General features: G+C 40.9%; 1 protein-coding gene across 4 annotated transcripts in view; it reads right to left on the minus strand.

Moving 5' to 3' along the window:
* Positions 1-502: 502 nt before the first annotated feature.
* TMTC4 (transmembrane and tetratricopeptide repeat containing 4) overlaps positions 503-18,752 on the minus strand; it is a 114,111-nt gene continuing 95,861 nt past the window's right edge. For 2 of the 4 annotated variants that reach the window (XM_006879389.1, XM_006879388.1), the window contains 4 exons: positions 18,288-18,402; positions 16,990-17,102; positions 2,512-2,581; positions 747-895 (listed from right to left, as the gene is read on the minus strand). In XM_006879389.1, coding sequence (XP_006879451.1) covers positions 747-895; positions 2,512-2,581; positions 16,990-17,102; positions 18,288-18,402 — 447 coding nt within the window. Of the gene's footprint in view, positions 896-2,511; positions 2,582-16,989; positions 17,103-18,287; positions 18,403-18,752 lie in introns of all 4 variants that reach the window. The other 2 variants (XM_006879386.1, XM_006879387.1) reach the window with 2 other exon arrangements.

Consider the following 18,752-nt stretch of genomic DNA (forward strand, 5'->3'; position numbering starts at 1 on the left):
AGTTTGTGCAGAATAGAAATTTCCACACACGGACACAGCAGAAGCCAGAAAATAAAAAAAACCAACAATGTTGCATGAATCAATTTGTCTCTAAATAAGAAAAGTATATAGAGATCCTAGGTGCTAAAATTGTCATTCTTTATTCAATTAGTTACTCTGTTCAAAACATAACAATACAAATAAATATTTCCTTACAAATGAAGTTCATAGTATACACTGGGTTGTTTTTTTTAAAAAAAATTAGAACAAAAGCATAATTTATTCTTTCTGGTCATTAAATAAAAATTCTAATATACAGACACATTTGACTATATATATATATAAACTGTCAGGGCCACTTTGTCATTTCTTGATTACAACATAAGTTTAATAGTGCTCGTCCACACACTACAACAATGCTCACATCCTAAAGGCAAGTTGAAAATTACTATGAGATACTTTTTTCTCCTTTTGTTTTTATTATAAAAAAGACTTCTTTCTTTGAATTTAAGGATTTACATGAGAGTTGTCTGAAAAAATACATTTTCAATGCAAAAACCATATTGAGCATTCAAGACTATATTGCTGGTGCTATAACCTTTTTGCATGTTTTTATTTTTTTAATAGGAAAAAGTTTCTCAGAATTAAAGAACACTAGAGCTTTTAAATAGACCTTTGAGATGCTTAACTGGAATCATATAACATAATGGTCAGCCTCATGCACACACACATACATTAAAAACAAACAAAGGGTGAGAAACAAAAGATCAGACGTCTCTCTTTTGCAATTGTTCTAGCTTTCTTCTGAGAAGACCATAATTCTCCTTAGTTCCTGGTGCGGCAGGGTCGAGTCGCAGAGAGATTTCATAGTGTTTTTTGGCTAAGTCTAAATGTCCCCAACGATGATAAAGCACAGCTGAAATAGCAGGGGATAAATTTCATTGGAAATGCTTCTGAGTAACTTCCATCACTTAGAGAATCACTTGAACAAAGAATTATGACAGAACCTTTACAAACACTTTTCAAAAATGGTTTAAGAAAATATTTTTTGTACCACAAATTCTATTTATTGTAATTATATTCCCTGGTGGTTGGCCTTTCTAACCACCACCTGCTATTTTTGGGGTCCTTCAAATCACTAAATATATTACTAGAAGAAGTAAAAAGAATTGCACATTCAATTTCTTCAGGCTGCCGTGCAACTTCCAGGAAGCCCGACAAGATTTTGCTGGCCTTCAGGTACTACTTAGAGCCTGGGCTATGGCCCAAAGCTGCTGGTTTATCTTAATAATTTCTCTTCACCATTTGCAAAAGTAACCCCTTGTTTCATACGAGTTGACAATGAGGGCTTTAATCTTAAAGATTTGGTTATAAAATAATAGTTTAAATAGATGTAACGATTTACCTTATAGGCCTTTGGTTGCCAGAATGATTTTGTAATTAAAACTAACTTTCTACAAGGTCAAAATAGATGGAGAATTCTAAACATTTATCCACTTCCTAAATAACATGCGTCTGGAAACTCTATGAACTTTGAGAAATGACAATAGTTACATATAGAAGTACTTTAGGTCTTTTGTTCATGCAGTCTCTATGAGTCATGCTCAACTCAAGAGCAATCAAAGACAACGACATGTTCTAAAAGGAGCTCTGGTAGCGCTGTAGTTAAGACAACTGGTGGCTAACTAAAAGGTCAGTGGTTCAAACACACCAACCGCTCCATGAGGGAAAGATGGGACAATCTGCTCCCATAAAGATTTACTGTCTTGGAAACTCTATGGGACAGTTCTACTCTGTCTTACAGGGTCACTCTGGGTCTGAATCAACTTAATGGCAGTGAGGTGGACTTTCTAAAAATCATAAATATTATGATGTACAAATGGAAGAAAGGAGTTCTAGAGGATAATCATTGCAAAGGCATCTTTAGCAAAAGGATAAAAGCAGACGGGACCAGGCTAGAACAGGAAGCTAAGTCTGCACAGAAGATGGTCTGGAAGCGAGGTAACCGAGATTGTTGTTGTTATTATTACATACAGTTGAGTCAGAACCGACTCACAGCTGACACTCCAGCAGGTTTTCAGAGACAGTAAATTTCACAGGAGGAGAATGTCCATCTCTCCTCTATGGAATAGTTAGTGGATTCAAACTGCATGCCTTTGGATGGCAATGCAATCCTCACCACGAAGTCACCAGAGTAAGACTAGAAAATTCCCAAATAATTTTCAGCTTAGTGTTTTACAATCCTCTGCACAGAGGGTGGAAATCCTTGTTTAACTTATAAGAAAGTGAGTAACTGAGTGAGGAATCTGGGGACTGTTGGATCACGCTAAATTCTTTGTAAATATTACTATTGTTTAGCTCTCTTTCTATTGTGGGAATTTTCTTAAAAATTATTTTTCAAAACAGATTATAGAAGACAATACAGGCTGGAATGTGAAAAATCACTCTCAAAATATGACTTTGATAAGAACACATGAATGCTGTCAAGTGGCATATAATTTCAGTATTATTCAAACTGAAAAAGTTTCTTACCCAAATTACCATGGTAACTTGCAGCATTTGGATTAGCTTTAATTGCCTTGAGGAATAAGGCTTCAGACTCCTAAAAAAGTAAAATAAATAAAAAATATTGTTTAAGGAAAAGAAATATTGTTGAAGATACAAACATGGTGATGGTTCTCAAACTTTCAACATCTTCATTTGTACCACTTTATTCTTTTCCCAGAGTCCCTGAGTGGCAAAAATGGTGGCACAATCAACTATTAGCCAAAGGGTTGGAGTTCAATTCCACTCACAGGAACCTCTGAAGAGAGACTTGGCAATCTGCTCATGGAAGAGCATGGCCTTGAACATTGTAAGGAACAGGGTCCTACTCTAACACACACAGGTCTTCATGAGTTAGAACAGGCTGGATGGAAAATGTTTTGATATTAATCTTTTCCCAGAAACACTAATGAGACCCAGCAGGACCCTGCAACACTGAGAAGAGACTCCAAAGTGCTAATGGGAGGTATGCAACAGGGCAAAGATAACAGGAGGCAGTTATATAGAGACAAGAGCCAACAGAAAGCAATGTGAACAGCAGTGAGCAGATAAATATGTTCGCCCTCCTGCTGCCCTGAAATGGTCAAGATTCTGAAATATTAAGCAAGTACCTCTTAGCATTGATGTTTCAGTGGTAGAAAATGCCTCTTTCCATATGGAAGACCCAGGGGCATTTCCTGGTCTCATATGAAGTCACTGCTTGCTATTGGTGAAGGCTTATATGTTAAGGAATAACATTATCCGTTTAAAAACTAAGGTGCATCTGATTCAAGCCATGGACTTTTCAATTACTTGCTAAGCATCCAGAAATTGAAAAGTGAGTAAAAGTGAGTCAAGATGACAGAAGAAGAATTGCTGCTTTCAAGTTGTGTTAGTGGAGAAGAGTATCGAATATCCCATGGACTGCCAAAAGAGCAAAGATGTTTTGTGCAATCAGGTGCTCCTTAGAGGCAAAAATGGTAAAGCTTCTTGTCACATATTTCAGGCATATTGTAAGGAGGGGCCAGCCCTTGAAAAAAGACATCATGCTTGGAAAGTTGGAGGGTCTTCTATATTGAAGCAAGGCCCTCAACAAGCGGGACTGACACAGTGACAATGGGCTCAAGAAATGGTGAGGATGGCACAAGATAGAGCAAGATTCAGATCCATTGTTCAGAGTCACTATGAATCGCAGTCAACTCGATGGCACCCAACAATAACAACATGATGTTGAATTTTGAAGCTTTCAGATTAAGACAGACTAAGAAGACAGACCTCCTGATCTACTGAAATCCATGGAGACTGTATGGATTCATGGGACCTGGCAGAATCTTGTTCAGCTGGGCATGGGGTCACCATGAATTGAGGGTGGACTTGATGGCAGCTAACAACAACAACAACAACAACAACAGAGTATGTAGGACCACCTAAGGTACCATGAAGGAGAAAAAGTGAAAAAAGCAATAAAGGGCTGGGCTGTTGAGGACAACTGTGAAGTAATATTCTGAACTTTCAGGATGGAGGTTGGAGGCCTATTTAATCTCCCAAGATCCTACAAGACGCTCGAAAACCAGGAGCAGCCTACTCAGCTGGAAACAATGAACAGAGAATGAGGGAGGAACGTCCACCTGTCATCTAGGCTATTATTCCTAAGGACACAGTGCAAGGACACAACATGCCCTGCAGAAGACCATGACCAAATTCCCCGGATAGATGTGGACTGATTCTTTTATTGACTTGCATTTCCTCCAAATAGTACACACTTTTAATCATGTCATGAAGGAGCAGATCAAAGTGTTCCCTTCCTTGCACCTTTTGACCACAATGCAGATAAATGAAAATGTAACCTGGGCAGCGATCTACTTCCTCTGCATCCACATTCCTAAAGCACCTTCTCCCCCCTTCTTTTATTTCGAATTGGGGCTTGAGTGAAAGTTCACAAAGCAAATTAATTATTCATTCAGATTTCATGTACATTATGTTCAATAACAATTTCAATTTTCACAAGGTAATCTCATTTTGTCACTTCTTTCCTGTAATTCTGATTTTCATCAATCTCTCTACACCTCTCTGTGTATTCCTTGTCTTCAGTGATACTATGTTGATCAGGTGATCATCCCTTATTGGATATTGCCTTTCCTTTCAACCATCTGAATATGTGCTTTTCATCTATTTATTAGTTTTTCCTTTCCTCTCCCTCCCTTCCAAACCCTCAAAACCATCCAAGAAATATAGTATAAGACCATTGTTCCATTCTATAACTGGATAGCTTTAAAGAAAAGAAATACATTTCTCACAGTTCGGGAGCTTAGAAATCTGAGTTTAGGGCACTGGCTCTAGGGGATGTTTCTTGTGCTGACCCTGGAGGAAGATCCTTGCCTTCGTTTCCGTAACTCCAGAGTTCCTCATAGGTGTTCCCTTCTCCCCCATTTTGTGCTGGCTTGTCTTTGTTTCCAAGTCATCTTTTTATATCTCAAAAATGATTAATTTCCCAATTGTAAAATGGGCAAAAGATATGACAAGATTCTTCACAAAGGAGGACATTCAATGACCAATAAACACATTAATAACTGTTCAAAATCACTGGTAACCAGAGAGATGAAAATCAAAACAAAAAAATGAGATGCCATCTCACCCCAGTAGCAGTAGCAGCGTTTAACAAGACAGCACATAACAAATGTTGGAGAAGATATGGAGAGAGTGGAACTCTCATGCACTGCTGAGGAGACTGGAAAATGCTACAACCACTCAGGAAGGCAGTTTGAAATCCCCTATGACCTAACTGTCCCACTGCTGGGAATACATCCCAAGGAAATCAGAGCTGAGACAGAGCTATATACACTTATGTTCACAGCAGTGTATTCACAATAGCAAGACAATGGAAACAACCCAAATGTCCATTAACGAATGGATAGAAAACCAGGGTATATTCATACAATGGAATACTATGGGGCTCTGAAGAACAAAGACGTATTAGTAAAATAGACACATAGTGGGACAGTCTAATGAGTATCACGTTGAGTGAAAGAACTCAGTTAAAAAGGATAAGTCCTGTGTAAAACTTCTACTGTGTCAACAGAAGGGCAACTGAGGGGTGGGGACGAGGGAAGGGAAGAATAGAAATGGAATGGGTAGGCAGAGGGAGAACACTACAAGGACCCAGATAAGGCAGGATCAACCTGAGAAGAATGGTGATAAAGACAATACTGCTATTGCAATTAGCAAATAAGAACAAGATATACACAACTGTTTAAATGGAAAAGGGGAGAAAAGGGGAGGGAGAAGGAAGAGAACATCACTAGGACAGGAGAGATTAGTGGAAGGATGGGTGGAAGATACAGGTAGGTGCAAGGACTGGAGGAGACAGAGAGATAAATATAATGGATAAATAGTAATTGATTATGGAAAACACAATGTACAGAAATGACTGTACAAAATACACATGAATGAAATAACATATATGGACTGTATAAAAGTGAATGGTCATATAAATAAAGAATATATTTTTAAACACCCAATAAACAAACGATTATGTCTAAGACACAAGCTACACTGCCACGGCATCATGGGTACCCAAAGACTCTTTATTAATTACCAATTGGGATGACATGCCCTAGTACAAGGTTCAGGATACCAGTATGGTTTTTGGGGGAGGGGGAGCACAATTTAATCCATAACTCAGTAGCAAACTCTTAACTTTAAACTACCACAGTTGTGGATTTGGGGACTGTTTAGCTCCTTCTATTTTCATATGCAGGAGTTTTTCTGGGCTTTCTATGCATACCTTTCTCTCTCTAATTTTCTCTCACTGCCACTGAGCTACATCCTACTCATAGCTGATCTTCCATCCAGTTTTCAGAAGCTGTAAATCATGTGAGAACGGATTGTTCATTATTCTCTCACAGAACAGCTGGTGGATTCGAACTGCCTGCCTTTGGGTTGGTAGTGCAACTCTTTACTCACTACGTACACCTAGGATTAGGCATCTCATACATGCAAGCAGACCCCTTTCTTCCACTGTAATGGCCTGAAGTACTCCAGAAAAATTAACTAGAGATTTGCACAAATATCTTTGAAAATACTGTCTTTCCGACAGAATTGATAGGGAAAATTACATATTTAAGACATGAAGTCCAAGGACCAAATAAAGACATCAAAGTAACAAAGTTTTCAGCAAACATAATTTTTAGGACTCAGTTCCAATTGATTGTGTAGATGGATGTTGTTGTTGTTATTTGCTGTTTAGTTGCCCGTGATTCATAGTGACGCTATGCACAACCTGCTAAACCCTGTCTGTGCTGTTTCTAATGATTTTTAAAGACTTCCACTCCAAACCTGAAAAGAGAATTTTATTTAAAATGCACCAGTTAAGAAAACAAAAACTGGGAAAATATGCTATAAACAGTTCTCCAAGAGAACTGTTTAAAAGGTATATATGATTAGGTATCATTATTATGACATGAGTCCAGAATGAAGGCTGCATAGTGGAGTGGACTTGAGGGGAGGGATTGTATAACAATGGAAGAATTTTTTTTTTTACTTTTCAAAGAGAAGAATGAACTGGAGGGGTGGGGTGGGTAGGGAGAAAAGCGCAACAATGAATGAATGGAAATCCAAAATCTTAAATTTTCACAAAAATTAATAATAATAAAAATAAAATTTAAAAAACCCTCTCCAAATTTCTAAAGTGCTAAAGAGCAACAAAGCAAGTTTAAAGACTAAGGTGCACCTGATCCAAGTCACTGTATTTTCAATTGCTTCATATGCATCTGAGAGTTGGACAATAAATAAAGATGACAGAAGAACTGATGCTTTTGAGTTGTGGTTTTTCGAAGAGCACTGGATAACTCAAGGATTGACAAAAGAATAAGTCTGTCCTGAAGGAGTATAACCAGAGTTAGAGGCAAGGATGATGAAACTTGGCTTCACCCACTTTTGGCATGCTGGTAGGAGGGGCCAGTCTCTGGGAAAAGACCTCATGCTGGGAAAGGTGAAGGGTTAGAAACAGAGAAGATGAACCTGAACAGATGGTTTGACACAGTGACTACGACCATGGGCTCAAGTACATGAGATGGTGTAGATGGCACATGATTGGAAAGGGTCAGGTCTGCTGTTCATAGGTCCCTATGAGCTGCAGTCAACTTAATGGTACCTAACAACAACAAAAACAACAAAATCATGCAATTTAAGTAATGTTAACCAGATACAATTGGCTTACGTTTAAAAGCAAATTAGGGGCTTTCTAGGGGGACACTAGACTCATTTATATATTCAGCTAACTCCTCACATGTCCATAGGTATAGACTTTATTCAGGGAGCTCTGGTGGCCTAATGGTAAGAAGCTGTGCTGCAATCCTAAAGGCATGTAGTTTGAATTCATCAGCTGCTCCATGGCAATCTCCTTCCATGTGATTTACTGATTTTGAAAACCTGCTAGAGAATCAATGGCACTACCAACAACAATGGACTTTATTCAGGTTGATGGGAAATTAGGGAAGGATTTGCAGGATGGCAGCTGAGCTGGCAGAAGAGGTCTGAGGCTCACACCTTCTTAGGGAACATTTGCTGCTGAGTCCCAGTAGGGTGAGGATGAGGCCAAGTGGGGACCAGTATGAGGACGAATTAGGAGAAAGCAGTGGCTGTGATGAGCAAAGTGATGAGGAGGAGACAGAGGAGTTGAAGTTTCCTAGCTTGGAAAAATGAACAATGGCAGATGGACAGAAGAAGTGGACCCGGAAGTAGAGCTGGACAGTGGGAGACGTTGTTTGTTGGGTGTGGGAGGAGCGGGTACGGGTGAGACACACTTCTCCACAGGAATGGCGGCATAGCCAGGATGGTGGCCTTGGACAATCCCTGACCCTGCACCTGGGCCCGGGAGGAAGGCTGAACTGGAGGCCTCTTTAGAGTGCAGATGTCAGCAGGTATTCGGAGCCTAAGAAATGCTCATCCATTAAATCAGATTTTTAATGGCCCTGTTCAGGAAAGCAATGAACTGTTCATAACCGGATCTTCTCTGACAGGTGTCTAGATGCCTAAAGAGCCAGGCAATGTACTGATTTATGTCAATAAACAAGCAAACCAACTAATATTTCCAATGGGGAATATTTCTGCACCACTAGGAAAAGAAATCATTTCCTGAAACGTACATAACATAGTTTAGACAAAAGTTTATGGTGCTAGAGGGCATAGCCAATGTCCTTGAAGATTGTGTCTCTAACTAGGAATAGGCGAGGGACTTTGAGTCTGAGTGGAGGAGATGGGGCAGGTAGCAGTTATTGCAGGCACACTGGCCAGGGGGAAGGTGACACGCTGGTACAATGCTCAATGAACTGGGCTGCTGATTGGTAGTTCAGCCTCACTATGAGGGGAGGAAATGAGAGCCTCTCATAAAGATTTACAGTCTTGGAAACTTAATGGATGGTTGTTATGAGTCAGAACGTTTGGAAACGTCCACAATAACAGCAGCCTTTAAACATTAAGCGTGTTTTCCTGAACAGTGTCTCAGAGGGGTCACTTTGCACATCAATTGCATTAACTCAAGTTCAATGCCATCTGGTTGGGCTTCCCAGGCTATAAACTGAATGGAAGGAGGTTGTCTATCTTCCTCCTGAGGAGCCGCTGGTGGATTAGAATCATTAGAGTGTGAAGGCCTTTGGGTTAGCAGCACAATTTGCTACAGATAACTACAGTAATTTAGTGGGTTTGACGTGAAGCTGAGAGACCCTGGGTGATGCAAATGGCTTATGTGCTCAGCTGAGAGGTTGAGTCCATCCAGAGGCATCCTGGAGGAAGGCCTGAAGAAAAACCAGCAACACTTAAAATGCTGTGGTGGTGTCCTCAGTATACTCCACCACGGGAGACCCAAAGGGTAGCATCTGCCCAAAGACAAGGCTCATGAGGCAGGAAAAGGCAGGGAAGAAAGACAAATGGAAACATAAGGGGACCCAGAGAGAAAGTGGGAAAAGTGTATTGCATTGGGGGTGATTGTAATGAATGCCCCGAAACACAAGCTGTGTAACCACTGGAGAATGACTGGTAAGAATACCGAGCTTAAGTAAGCATCTAGCTTAAATAAAACAATCCGATGAAATGATTTTGTTTTCATGTTGTTGTTGTGGTGGTGTACCATAGAGTCAGAACTGATCCATATAGCTGACCCTCCAGTAGGTTTTCAGAGGTAGTTAATTACACGGGAGGAGATTGCCCATCCTCCCAAGAAGCAGTCTTGGCCTAGAACTGCGTGTCTTTGGGATCGGAGAGCAGCTTCTTGCCACTAGGCCACCAGAGCTCCACAGAGACCTTATATTTGTAGTAATGTTTTTTCCTTAAATATATTTATCTGAGGTAAACTCTATGATTGTTGTTATGTGCCATTAAGTTGCCTGTAACACCCCCCTCCCCTTTTTATTGTATTGTACCAAAAACGACTGGAGCAGCACATCAGCAGAGAACTTCCAGATGTGCAGGCTGGGTTGAGAAGAGGCTGTGGTACTAGGGATATTATAGCTAATGTTAGACAGATCTTGGCTGAGAATGTCTGTGTTTCATTGACTATGCAAAGGCGTTTGACTGTGTGGATCACAACAAACTGTGGCTGACACTGAGAAGAACGGGAATCCCAGAACAAATAGGTTTTGCTTATGTGAAACTTATATTTGGACCAGGGGGCAGTCGTCAGAACAGAACAAGGGAACACTGCATGGTTCAAAAACAGGATGGGTGTATGTGTTCTGTCTTCATACATTTTCAATCTATATGTAGCACAGATCATCTGGGAGGCTTGGCTGTATGAGGAGGAATGTCGCATCAGGACTGGAGAAGATTCATCAATAATCTGCGTTATGCAGATGACACAACCCTGCTTGCTGAAACTGAGGACGACCTGAAGCGCTTGCTGTAGAAAGTCAAGGACTGCAGCCTTCAATGTGGACTGCAGCTCAACATCAAGAAAACAAAGAGTCTACCACTGGGCCAATTGGCAGCATCAGTATGAATGATGAAGAGATTGAGATTGTTAACAGTTTTAGTTTGCTTGGCTCCATAATCAATATTCTTGGTACCAGCAGCCTGGAAATGAAGGACAAACTGCATTGAGAAAGTTGGATGTTAGGGACCTCTCCATAGTACTGAAGAGCAATGACATTAGACTGGAGACTAAGGTGTGCCTGATCCAGGCCATAGTCTTTGCAACTGCTTGTTATGGTTGCAGAGCTGGATAATGACTAGGGATGATAGAAAGAGAATTGATACCTTTGAGCTGTGGTGCTGGAGAAGAGTATTGAATACACCATGGACTGCTAAAAGAACAAACAGATTCGTGCTGAAGAAGGGTAAACCAGGCTGCTCCTTAGAGGCAAGGATTCTGAAGCTTCATCTCACATACTTTGGACATGTTACAAGGAGGGACAGTTCCTTGGAGAGGGACACCATGCTTGGGAGAGTGGAGGGACAGTGCAGGAGAGGAAGACCCTCGATGAGATGGATTGATTCAGTCACTGCGGCAATGGGGGTAGGTGTGTCTGAGACAATAGAATAGAGCAGGGTTTGGGCTTTTGTACACAGAGTCGCTATGAGTCGCAAGTGACTCAATGGCACATAACAACAACATTGTACATAGTGAGTGACCCACAGCACAATAGCTCTGAACCCTGACCTATCCTAAGCCAGTCTCTGTCTCTGAAACACCTACCCTTATTATCCCAGTTACTCTATCAATCCATTTCATCTGGAGTCTTGCTCTCCTGTGCTGTCCCTCCACCCTTCCTAGCATGATGTTCTTTTGTAAGCACTGGTCCCTCCTGGCCATGTGCCCAAAGTATGTGAGATGGAGCTTCAAAATCCTTGCCTCCAACATGTAACTTGATTTCATTCTCTCCAAGACAGACCTGTTTGTTTTCTTTGCAGTCTATGGTATGTTCAATACTCTTCTCCAGGACCACAGCTCAAAGGCATTGATTCTTCTTCTATCATCTTTAGTTACTGTTCAGCTCTCTGATGTGTAGCAAGTAATGGCAAAGATCATAACCTAGATCAGGCACACCTTAATCTCTAAACTGACATCATTGCTCTTTAGCACTTTGGTGAGGTCCCTGACAGTAGATTTTCCCAATGTAATCTTCTGATTTCCTGACTGCTGGTTCCAAGAGTATTGTTTGTGGAATCAAGCAAGCTAAAACTGTTAACAATCTCAAACTCTATCATAGTGCTGCCTACTGACCAAGTGGTGAGAATCTTGGTCTTTTTGATGGTGAGGTTCAATCCATATTGAAGACTACAGTCTTTGACCTTCTGCAGCAAATGGTTCAGATTCTCCTCAGTTTCACTACACAAGGTTGTGTCATCTGTATAATGCAGGTTGTTGATGAGTGAGTCTTCCTCCAGTCCTGATGCCACATTTCTCCTCATAAACCCCAGCCTCCAAAATGATCTGTTCCATATACAGATTTCAAAGATATGGAGATAGGACACATCCCTGATGCACTCCTTTCTTGATTTTGAACTATGCTGTTTTCTTGTTCTGTTCTGAGGACTGCTTTCCTGTCTGAGTATAGGTTTTGCATGAGCACAAACAAGTGTTCTGGATTTTCATTCTTCCCAAGGTTAGCCACAATTTGTGATCCACACAGTCAAAAGCCTTTGTATAGTCAATGAAACACAGATAGATATCCCTCTAGTACTCTTTACTTTCTGCCAAGATCCATCTGACATTGGTGATAAATTGGTCTCTAGTGCTACAGTGTCTTCTAAACTCGACTTGTATTTCTGGTAGTTCTCTGTTTTTTGATACTCTTCAGCAAGACTTTGTGTGCATGTGATACAAGTGATATCGTTTGATAATTTCCACAGTCTGTTGGGTCACCTTTTTTTTTTTTTTTGGAGTGGGAATAAATATGGATCTCTTCCAGTCAGTTGGCCAGGTAATACAGTATAATGAGGACAAGGATCCATGGTGGCACAGTCAGTAAATGCTTGGCTGCTAACTCAAAGGTCAGCAGGTTGAACCCTACAACTTCCTCAGAGGGGAAAGCCAGTGATCTGTTCCCATAATGATTTCAGCCCAGGAAATTCCAGAAGGCAATTCTACTTTTTTTGATATGGTCACTGTGAGTTGAAAGAGACTGTAATGGCACACAACAATAACATAATGAGGACACTCACTAGGGCCGAGGGTGACATGAGTTCAACCAATTCACAACTACCCGTGTGGTGAGATCTGTTGTCAGGGACCTCTCCAAAGGGCCAAAGAACAAGATTTAATGACTAAAGTGCACCTGATCAAGCCATCTTATATTCAACCTCTTCCTATGCATCTTCAGGTTGAACAATGACTAAGGAAGGCTGAAGCAGCCTTGAAATTGCAGCGTTGATGAAGAGTATTGAATACACCACTGACTGCCAAAAAAACCAAACAAGTCTGTCACAGAGGAGGTACAACCAGAGCCCTCCTTAGGGGCAAAGATTATAAAACTTCACCTCACAGACTTTGGGTAGCTTGTCAGGAGGGGCCATTCCTTGGAAAAAGACATCATGCTGGGAAAAGTCTCTAAGAGCAAAAGAGAGGAAGACCCTCAGCGAGATGGACTGACACAGTGACTCCGCCACTGGGCTTGGGTGTGGTGGAGAGTGAGAAGGTTCCACTCTGTCATTCACTCGGTCATCATGTTTCAGTCAACTCCAGGACACCTAACAACCACAGTGTGGCGTTTAATGAGTGTCCATCAGCAGGCTACACCACAATGGGAGACACAAAAACAGGACTAAAGACTAGCCCTCACTTCATGAAGCTACAAGTTTACTAAAGTGACTTATAAAAAAAAAGTTTTTATTTTATTTATTTTTTTTTAAAAGCCCTTCTTTTAACTACAAACTATCTTTTCCCCTACTCAAGCATAGTAGTGAGGTGGACAGTCAAGACTGTAAGCAACAGCTGAGAGAACCCACTCCCTTCGGACCAGCCAAAACCACTTTTTTTTCTTTTCTTAACAAAAAGAAAGATGCCTTCAATGCTAAAGGCACAGATCAGGGGAGATTCACAGAAGTTCCTAATGATCTCAAGCCACTAACTGGAGAATCTGATAAAAGATATACTCTCCCTATAAAAGTCAACATATGAGTGAATAAAAAATTTAAAACCAAGGGGAGCTCTGGTGGCCTAGTGGCAAGGAACTGCAACTACAATCCCAAAGGCGCATGGTTCAAATCCACCAGATGCTCTGCCGGGGAAGGAGGGACAATCTCCTCCTGTACCAGTCAGATCTGATTTGACGGTACACTCACACAAAAATTTAAAAAAAAAAAAAATTTAAAACCAAACAAATAAAATAACCCATTAACATAAAACTAAGTAAAAAGTGAGCTGGACACACAGCACACACTTGTCACTGGCTGTATGACTACCAAGCTGGGAGGTCTATTTAACTGGCCATTATGACTCGCACCCCTGTCCTCCCTTAAAAGAGACTCCACTCCAGAACATCCTGCCTACACTTTATAGCACAATGGCTCGGGTAGCTCAGTGGCTGAGGGCTTAATCGCTAACCAAAAGGATGGTTGTTCAAATGTCCCAGTTTCCTTCTACAAGGAATCTTGCATCTTGCTTTCCCCCCCCCATTCTGAAACAAACAGTGCTAGAGAAGTAGATCACCAATAACAAGAGAAACCATTTGTGCATTAATTTTTTTAAGGAAAAGTTGATTAAAACTCCAAATCCTATTTTTAAAATCAAGTCTTACGAATGTTCAGTGGCAAGGGAGTCACATCACACACTCTCTTCTTGACTTCTGTTCCCCACCTCGAACTTAGCGCCCCTGCCTAGGCAATCAGGATGCGCAAAGAGGAGTGAAGTGGGAAATGGAGCCCTCCATTTTGGTTTACAGAGTATTTTCTACTTTACTGGGGGGAGTAGGTGACAGAAGCACATAAACTGGAAGCCAAATGAACCTTGAGTTCTATCACCTTAATAGAAATTGCATTTTTATAGATTGTGGGATGATAGATGAAATCAATACAGTGACTAATAAGGGGCCTGTTGAAGAAGCCTCACTGTGTTACTAGATCTGGTGAGTTCACGGTGGTGGCCGTAGACTGCAGCTATGTTACTAGAGAAGTGACATTCCAAATCCTGCCTAGGCTAACACAGACAGCTGGACAGGCTCTCTAAAGACCACCCACAGACCTCTCCTCCTTCTCTAACTTACACAGGAGACCCAGGGAAAACAAACCACTTGACAAGCAAAATCTAGGAATGTTCAAATATAGCAAAGCAAGTCAACTTCCACGTGCTCAGAAATGAGTGAAATGCATCTTATGTCCTATTCATATCACAGAAATTAAAGACAGATGTCTAAAATAAGAAAATAAAGAGCACTGAACAAGTACTAACTTCTATCTTAGGTCTAGAGTTTTGTTGGTTGTAGTCTCAAGGTGATCAAAGAAGAAACAGTCCTTGATTTTGAATCAAATAATTTCCTCTCAGCAAAGGGCCAAGGCACTGTTTCTAAAAGCGTGCTTTCTGTAACACTGTTGTCAAGCTACAAAGGATGCTAAAAACACACAGGACTTTAAAAACGCACATTCTCCAGCCTTACTCAGCTTTCTGAGACAGGCTCCTGGGCAAGGGGATGTGTATTTTTGTGGAGAGGGTATCTGTGTTTTAATAAGTTCCCTTCAGTGTTTCACACATAAAATTAAAGTTTGAGAATGTCCAGTATCAGAAACATTGTTCTTGTTATATGCCATCAAGTCAGAACCGAGTCATAGCTGACCCTCCAGCAAGTTTTCAGAGGCTGTAAACTGCACATAAGCTAGTGGGTTTGGACTGCCTACCTTTGAGTTTGCAGCACAAATTATTACCCACTGGACCATTGTAATTTGTTATGTGCCATCAATTCGCTTATGACTCATAGTGACCCTTTGTACAACAGTTCTGAATCCTGCCCTATCCTGAGCCAATCTCTTTGGCTCTGACACACTTACCCCCCATAACCCCAGTCACTGAGTCAATCCATTTAATCTACGGTCTTCCTCTCCTGCACTGTTCCCCCCATAAGGTCCTTTTTCAAGGACTGGTCCCTCCTGGCCACATGCTGAAAGCAGGTGAGACAGAACTTCAAAATCCTTGCCTCCAAGGAGCATCCTGGTTTCACCCTCTCCAAGACAGACCTGTTTGTTCTTTTGGCAGTCCACGGTATTGTCAACACTCTTCTCTAGCACCACAGTTCAAAGACATTGGTTCTTCTTCTTCTATTATCTTTAGTCACTGTCCAGCTCTCTATCATTGCTCTTCAGTACTCTAGAGGTCCCTGCAGCATATTTGCCCAATGCAATTCCTCTTTTAATTTCCTGAATGGTGGTACTGACAGTGTTGACTGTGGAACCAAGCAAGCAGTAATTGTTAACAGTCTCAATCTCTTCCATCTATCATGATGCTGTCAACTGTCCCAGTGTTGAGAATCTTTGTTTTCTTGATGTTGAGCTTCAATCCATTTTGAAAACTGCACTTCAATGCATACTGAAGACTTTCTGCAGCAAATGCCTCATGTCTTCCTTAATTTTAGCAAGAAAGACTGTGTTATCTGCATATTGCAGGTTGTTGATGAGTCTTCCTCCAATCCTGATGCCACATTCTTCCTCATAAAGTCCTAGTCTCCTTTAATCAATAAATAAATAGGAGGCATCCTTTGGATAGCACAGTTAAGTACTTGGCTACTAATCAAATAGCTGGCAGTTTGAAACCATCCACTCTGAGAAAAAAAGACTTGTTGACCTACTAATAAAAAAATCAGCCACTGAAAACCCTCCAGAGCATAGCTCTAGTATGATACACATGGGGCCACCATGAGTCAGAACTGACTTAATGTTAACTCTGTGTGTGTGTGTGTGTGTGTTCTGAATATACAGGGAATCATGTGCTTTCTGATTCATGGTCTACTGTAAAAGCCTAACTGGAGCACTGCTAGAATAGCTCATTGGTTTCACTGGTTAAAACTTCTCCAGCCTCACAGATTACTTATAATTTAGTAGAGATGAAAAATTTAAAGTTTAAGACTCAGCCATGTTTTTTCATAAGCTCATTTATTTTCTATGTGCAGAAAACACCACTGACAGAAATCCCAGAGCTCCCACCTCAATGGAGGGTGTTGGCTGCACGCCTACCAGGGCAAACTCAACACTGCCTTTGAGCTAGTCCTCCCTACTATCCATGCACAGCTCAGCAGCCCTCTGCTTTCCACTGTCCTCTCCATGGGCTTCTCTTTCCCTGCCCATGCTTGAGAGACCATGGCACATTTTGAGGAGAAAGGAAACCAAACGTAAACCTAAAAACCTATGTTTTGGGCAACTTTTCCAGGAAGCACACTGACCAAGTCATATCTGGTGTCCTGCCACCACTGTTCTTAATTCTGAATTTAACCAGGCACAGCTAACGTGTACAGCTTCCGCCAGATGCTAGTACTTACTGTGAGAAATAATATACTACAGTTTACACACCTTGTATTTCTGGGATTTCCCCAGCACGTTTGCCAATGAGAACATAAGAGAGTGATCATTAGGTATTAATTCCAGTGCCTCTCTTCCTACTGCTTCAGCTTGGGCTAAGTTACCTATGAATAAAAAGAAGAGAAAAATACAAAACAAAAACTACCTTAACATTTTAGTTTCTCTCTACAATTAAAAGTATTGTGTGTTTAGTATAAAATGATTCTGAATAAACTTCCTAATTAAATCAATGATGAATGTGTAATGTGTGTGTGTGTGCGCGCGCGCGCACACACACACATACACACATCCTAGCAGTGGCTAAATTGCTGCTGTTCAGCCTAGTTCTGACATAATATAGAAATAATTTTTTTGTTAAGTTCTGTAAAAGCACATAAAACAGGCTTTATTTCCCCCCAAATATCAGTTAAATTCAAACTGGAGAAAATGAGCCTGCAAATAAAGAGTATGACGGAAACACTGTAATAACTGAATATTCATCATACTAAAGTGAAAATTCTGTATTATCATTAGAAATAAGAATACATCTTTCTCTCACACTGCTCCAATGCCTTACTAACTTTAAAATTTGACAAATTAAAAAGATCATTTCTTAAAGAAAATGTAGATTTCTAAGACAAAGAGAGCAACTTTCTAAATGGGTTCAGATGTCTCTGGGTGGCACAAGTAAGTGCCTAATTACTAAAAGAAGGGTTGGGAGTTCAAACCCACCCAAAGGAGCCTTGGATGAGAGGCCAGACAACGTGTTGTTGAAAATCCTTGAGCACACCCAGGGGTCACCATGAATCAGAAATGACTCTATGGCAAGTAGTTTGGGGAAATTATGGGCTAAAAAACTAGATAATTGATAAAATAAAAACCCAGGGCTCAGTATAGACTGTAGAGTCTTCTTTGAGCACAGTCTACGCATGTTACAGAGCATCTTGAAACATCCATTTCCCAAGCCCAGAAACCATCTGTGCCTACTGCTGGGCCTCTTCCAGATGAAGGACTGTCAGATAACAGGCTGCAGAAGAATGGGCTAATATTACACTTCTTCCCCAAACTCAATACCAATTCAGAAAGAAGTGTCATCTTTCCAAACACTTACATTCCAACATGTTGAAGCAAGATCCATTTTCTGGAAGCAAATATTTTTTCCAGTACAAAATGTTTAACCCCACATTTATGATTTTAAAACACGAGCAAACACGAGGGTGAGGAGTGGGAAGCATAATGATCGACCTTTCCCAATCACTGAAGGGCAGGGTACATAGTTCCTCCACTCTGGTTGCTTCAACGTTCTGTACCTGTATTATCGAGGAGGATAATCATGTTGTTCCAGGCCAGACTGTGCTCTGGTTTCAGCACGGTAGCATTTCTCCATGCATTCAATGCATCCATGTGGCGGTTCAGGTCTGCATACTGAGAATAAATATGCACTTGATATCAGTATCACAATATTTCTACTTGCCCCTCTCTAATATGACCAAAAGGAATTTTATAAACTTTGTATTCTTGAGCTTCTATTTTTTTTTAAAGATTTGTTTCATTGTGGTTTTACAAATAACTCTGAAACTCATCGCTGTCAAGCTGGGATCAACCCATAGCTGACCCTCTAGGGGTTTTTGATGTTTCCCATTTTCCTCCCACAGAGCTGTTGGTGGATTCAAATTGCCAGAGGTGCTGCCTGTGGGTAAGCAGTGCACTTCCCTCTGGACTATGCCACCAGAGCTCACCTAGCAGATTCCAATTCATAGGACGGGTGGACCTGT

Source organism: Elephantulus edwardii, unplaced genomic scaffold (genome assembly GCF_000299155.1).
Source record: "Elephantulus edwardii isolate Elephantulus edwardi_28Jun2011 unplaced genomic scaffold, EleEdw1.0 scaffold00003, whole genome shotgun sequence".
Lineage (NCBI taxonomy): Eukaryota > Metazoa > Chordata > Mammalia > Macroscelidea > Macroscelididae > Elephantulus > Elephantulus edwardii.